Genomic DNA, 6,000 nt, shown 5'->3' with positions numbered 1-6,000 from the left:
AACTTCATTTGCGGCAGATACATTTAATTGTGTATAGATTCCTTATTAAAAACAGACTTTTCAAGATCTAGCTTCGAAAAAAAGCAAACAGTTCACTGAACAAATACCGAATATTGATTGCATTTTTTTTTTTTAAATGTTGGGGTTGTATACAAGACACGACCGCTCGACGTAAACTACGTAAAACTAAATATAGTACACTGAACCAGTTATTCCACCAACCATCCCACCGAAACCACTACCCAGCTTTAGCAGCATTTCCCACTCTGTGAGGGAGTAGGAACCCCACTGTCAAGCAGCTAGGCCACCCCATTCATGCACCCCAGTTCAATAATTGATAATACCCTAAAAGTAGGCAATTACCAAGGATTGGAACGTGCTGTATAGGGGATGCATGATGTATGAAAGAACTAAAATTTTCAATAGTTTAATGTTGATAATCGAAAGTTTAAACACTACTGGCAAATTGGTAGAGAGTTTGCGAATCGATTGATATATCAATCTTTAAAATCCATTGAAAGATAAACGACCTATTAATGTTACAAATCTTACATGATTTCGTGACGGTCTCCAAATTTTGAAATTTTCATTTTACACCCTGTATCCGAGTCTTCCCCTTAGACGTAGTTTACGTCAATATACCTTATCGTTCGTAACCCCACTGCGATGCTAAGAAACATAAGCCTAACGCATAACACATCGAGCATAAATCTATGTCACACTCATCTCCCAACTCCCACTTTGAAGTGCATGCTACAAATTGTGATTTATGCTGGATGTCACGTGACAACATAAGGTGTCGCATAGGGAATGTATCCTACAAATCATGTCAAGTGTTGCCAAACGGCGGGTAGAATCTAAAACTGAGGAGCCCTCTAGGTTTTACAAGTTTTACCAAAATTTTTCATGTTACTATCATTGTGTACAATTTTACTGAATATATTTTGATATAGTTTTCTGGATCACTGCATCATTCTCATGTTCATGTTCTAGAAAAAAGGAAATTTTTTATTCGATGTAGTCTAAAGGATCGCTCACCACATAAAAAATATAGTTGTACTAAACTGCCGCGATTCGCATAAGAGTCCCATGTCGATTTTTGACGATTTCGATTTTCTTTCAGAAATAAGCTTAAAATGAACTCATCTTCAAGAAAAACTGATAAAATAATAAACATTGTTCTAGAAATTTGAAAATCAAAACCCACCTGTGTTGTCCCATCTTGCTATTTATTCGCATAGCAGTCACATTCCAGATTTTGATAAACTCTCGCACAAAACATCAATGTAATTATGGTCCATTTAATAGTTCCATAGCAATGTATACAGATAAAGAATATAATGCCAAATTTTCAGAAAGATTACTGGTTTTATCGATTTATTAGAATTTTTTTAATTTCTCCATGTAAAACGAGTTTGAAAAATTCAACGGTATATTTCTCAAGTTGAAGAAAACTGACATGGGACGCTTATACGAATAGGGGCAGTAAAATACATACCTCGCGCTTAGTTTCATAGGGGCGTAACTGTATTTATCGAATTCTCTTAATCGATTTTATATTTTGTTAATAACTAAATTGTTTCAAAAGCTACAACCGGTATTATTGATTCTGGTGCAAGATACTATCATCCTTTATCACACCAAATCATTAAATCATCGACAAACTAGCGTAGTTCGGAAGAATAATTAAAAGAAAAAATCGACGAAGAGAAATCGATCAATGCAGTTACGCCCCTATGAAACTAAGCGCGAGATACGATTTATCCATGCTGCAATTGGCGCTTTAAGGTTGCATGAAGAAGAATAAAATTTTGAATGAATAGCTCTTACATCAACTATGAATTGAACTACCTTTCAAGGTGATTTATGAGTTCAATTCATAGTTGATGTAAGAGCTATTCATTCGAAATTTCAGCGTATTTCACTCACTATGGTGAAGTGTAGGCGGGATGGATTGTTTTAAATAAGTGATATTTACGCGTGTATCATCCGAAACGCAAAAGAAAGTGCGATAATTATTACATCAACTATGATAGGTGATAAAAGTAGATAAAACAAATCGCAAATGCCTGATATCCTACGTAGCATTCCTTAAGTAGGAGCTTGGCAATTTTCATAAAAATATGAGATAAATAACGGCGTGGAGCGCAGCGAGCGAGATGGGTAGACCAGGTGCAAAACGACTTGGCGAGCGTGGGGCGTATCCGAGGATGGAGAGATGCGGCCTCGAACCGTGCATTGTAACGTCAAATTGTTGATTCAGTGTTATCTGTTTAGATGTTAACTAAATAAATGAATAAATGAATGAGACAAATAATAAAATAGCGGCAACACTGGTCGTGTCACTCCGTCTTCGGTTGTTGTTTCTGCTTTCACTCGGATATGTTCGGGTTGCAGCGCTTTGTTGCTATCATCCTGCAGTCTCGTCGGAACATCGCGTAAGTAATGTTTGACAGCTGTTGCGACTTGGTCGTTTGCTTTCGTGTGTCGTGCGAACTAAAAGTTATTCATCAAAATTCTTGATTTTGCGGTAATTTGTGTATCGAAGATTGATAAAACTGATTTGTGTTGTGTATTGCATTAGCATAAGCAGTGTTTTATCATTTCATGGCAAATGCAGGTTAAAAATAAATAACAGGCGCTAGCAGCAAAAACAGCAATCAAGTGCGGTGATTGGTAGGGCTGGCAATGGCCACGATTTGTGAAATGGTTGTTTCAAGCTGCTTTATGATTATCTCAAGTTACCACCAACTCATTTCATTTAAAATTGGCTCAACTCCAATAAATAATATTAAATTCAATAAGTTTGCATTGCAAAATGATAAATTGATTATTTAATCAAAATTTCACCCATAGCCAGTTTCTCACTTAAGTAGATTTCCAATGATTTATCAAGCATAAGTGCTTTAAACAGGTTGATTTTTAACGAGCAACGTTCCATTGAATCTACTCCTTTATTTTAATAACACTAAATATCTTACAATAACATACAATAACAATAAATATCATATAATAATTTCCTTGCCCTGAAAATAAGGTCTGTACCTACAGGATCACGTAAAACTGAATGAATAAAATTACAATTACAAAATTACAAATTACAAGCCCGTCACCAGCCCTGAACTTCTGGTAACTCGTTATGTTAAACAGTGCAGTTGATAATGTTTATGTTTCCGCCCATCTCGAAGAATCTGGCAGTCAGTACCAAATATTGGTGAGCGATTGTTGTGAGTTTTGATGGTATCTGCTGCCTTTGGTTTCTATCCGATTAGATTGTGTGAAAATGGCAAAATCGATTGATGGTTAAAGTGCGCTCGTACCTCTATTATGGGTGCAAAAAGCGATAGAAGCCATATTTCATAGTGCTAAAAGAATGTCGCCCTATCTCTTAATGGCCTAATGGTGTTATCAGTGTCCTGGTTTAGTGTCAACGTTTCCAGTAGAAAGTGAACCTACAAGTCTATAGTGTTTCAGCGGCAGTAAATTAGTGTATGGCGTGAAACCAAAATCTGGGCGTCTACTGTCACCTGCTGAGGCACCCACGATAGCAGTGAATGGTCGCAAAAGTTTTTATCGTGTCTAAAAGGTGCAAACAAGCAGCGAAGAAGCATCACAAGTTTTGGTGAATCAGTCAAACAACTGTGGAAAGCGCAATGGATCTGGCGAACCTATTCCTGTTTTGTCTGATGTCGTGCGTGATTGGCGCCGTACTGATGCTGCTGATACAGTATTATGCCTTTGTGCGGTACTTCCACCTGCCTGAGTTGGGCCGGGAGCAGGAGGAGTACCGGAAGTCGGCCTACAGCGAACCATACGTGCTACCGGATGTAAGTGATGAATGACGAAATTTATTATGGAAGAGGGAAGGCTTTTTTGGACAGTAAGAAGGATTATGATAGGTACCTTTATGACAAAGGACGGTCTTTGACAGGTTTGACTTATTGTTAAGGAGGAGGGTGGGGGAATTTTGAAATTTGATCCAAAGATTTTCTGATATCAAACAATTTTGTGGGAGAGTTTAAGAATGTATGATAACCCTTCTAGCAATAATAGAACAAAATATGCCGACAAGAAAAAAACACAAAAAAGAAACCTTATAGGAAAACTATTTTCATTTTCATTTTACTAAACAAACATTAACTCCAAAAAGAAAGAAATACAACATCAATCTCGTCGCTTCTTTTGCTAAGATTTGAGCTCGGAAGCTGGAAGAAATCACGGAATAGAGAAACAAGTCAAATTTCTTTTCATTGATTTATTTGTAAACGTTCATGTGACAACTTACGGGCCTGGTAATCAAAACTGTTCTATACCATTTTCCAGAGACCCAGTCTCAAGAATGTTCCAACTCCCAGAATACTATACTCCTGAATGTAAAATTTCTTAGATTAGGCCGATACAAATATTTCAAAACTACTTTGTATCGCCCACCCCATCGGATTTTTGTCAAAAAATAATATATTGAGGGACAACAAAATAAAATTCGAATAATTTTGAGGATTTTCAAAACATTCTTTAACAAATCCGAGGAGTTTTTTTTTTCTTATATGGTATAATAGCAAACTCCTATCCGCAGATTATTCCAAACTTTTTTTTAAAATAATTATCTGAATTTTCCACTATGGTACTATGGAAAATACAGTTTTTACTTGAAGCATTTTGCAGATCTGAGTGCATAGGATAAAAATCATGGAATCCTCCTGCATTCCGTGTAGATAGATACCTGACAGCTGACACTCCTGTGATACGCGGTTACATTGGCTGTCTACCTCTCATCGTTTCGGTACATCTGATTTTGTTACCCTTCTTCTTCTTCTTCTTTTTCTTCTTCTTCTTCTTCTTATTGGCATTACATCCCCACACTGGGACAGAGCCGCCTCGCAGCTTAGTGTTCATTAAGCACTTCCACAGTTCAAGACAAAATTTTCAAAACGACTTATCTGCTTTTGTAAACAAAGATTCAAACGACGATTTGACGAATCTGATAGCTCTCCCACGCAAACCAACACCACCAATAGGTAGGTGTAGGTTTCCGCTACCTGTTGATGGTGTTAGTTTGCATGGGAGAGCTATCAGATCCGTCAAATCGTCGTTTGAATCTTTGTTTACAAAAGCAGATAAGTCGTTTTGAAAATTTTGTCTTGAGTTATTAGCTGCGAGATTTCTAAGCCAGGCTTCCATTTTTGCATTCGTATATCATGAGGCTAACACGATGATACTTGTATGCCCAGGAAAGTCGAGACTACATACAATCCGAAAATTGCCTAGACCGGCACCGGGAATCGATCCCAGTCACCCTCAGCATGGTCTTGCTTTGTAGCCGCGCGTCTTTCTGTACGGCTAAGGAGGGCCCACAATTTTGTTACCCATTTTCCAGTATGGGCGTATGACTAGTATCTTCGTAGTTTGTGCTAGCCAATTCAAGTTATATCGCCCAGTGCAAGCCGAATATACCCCTGCACTTGCCATTCTTGGGTTAGTTTAGAGAGCAAATGTTCGTCTTGATCAGTGATCCCCAAAGTGCGGCCCGCGGGCCGCATGCGGCCCTTCAAGCCTTTTTCTGCGGCCCGCGAAGGATTTCAGAGAATACACTACATGTGGCCCATTGTTAGGCTTTATACGACCAAAGAAGCTTTTCATTGTGCAATATATTTCGTTGCATTCGGGTATTCTGTCAAGATTGCACCGTTGTTGATAAATGAAGCATGAATAGTGTTATCATCATGATTAATAAATCGATCACTACATATATATTACGTAAGCCAAGCCCGAAAGCAAATATGCTTCATTTTTTTTTTGCCCCGGGCTATACAAATAGCAAATGTGTGTTTTTTCTTCGTTAATATGTTGAACTGTTAATGTGTTGAAGAGTTGAACTTCATGTAAGATCAATGCTGCATGTACACTGCTCCGCAAGAAGAATGCTTTTACTCTTAAAAATAAGTTATTTTTCGGCAAAATTCAACTGGAAAATTGCTGGATTATTAAGTTCAGAAAACA

The 6,000-nt window shown here is 37.6% G+C and overlaps 1 protein-coding gene across 7 annotated transcripts in view; it reads left to right on the top strand.

Moving 5' to 3' along the window:
• Positions 1-2,403: 2,403 nt before the first annotated feature.
• Positions 2,404-6,000, top strand: part of LOC134219966 (PDZ domain-containing protein 8) — a 74,964-nt gene continuing 71,367 nt past the window's right edge. The window contains exons 1-2 of one of the 7 annotated variants that reach the window (XM_062698879.1): positions 2,404-2,530; positions 3,413-3,827. In XM_062698879.1, coding sequence (XP_062554863.1) covers positions 3,654-3,827 — 174 coding nt within the window. In that variant the 5' untranslated portion in view covers positions 2,404-2,530; positions 3,413-3,653. Of the gene's footprint in view, positions 2,621-3,105; positions 3,828-6,000 lie in introns of all 7 variants that reach the window. The other 6 variants (XM_062698877.1, XM_062698876.1, XM_062698875.1 and 3 more) reach the window with 6 other exon arrangements.

This window comes from Armigeres subalbatus, chromosome 3, assembly GCF_024139115.2.
Source record: "Armigeres subalbatus isolate Guangzhou_Male chromosome 3, GZ_Asu_2, whole genome shotgun sequence".
NCBI lineage: Eukaryota > Metazoa > Arthropoda > Insecta > Diptera > Culicidae > Armigeres > Armigeres subalbatus.
The sequence above is the reverse complement of the archived record's forward strand: the minus strand, read 5'-3'. Positions and strand labels throughout refer to the sequence as shown.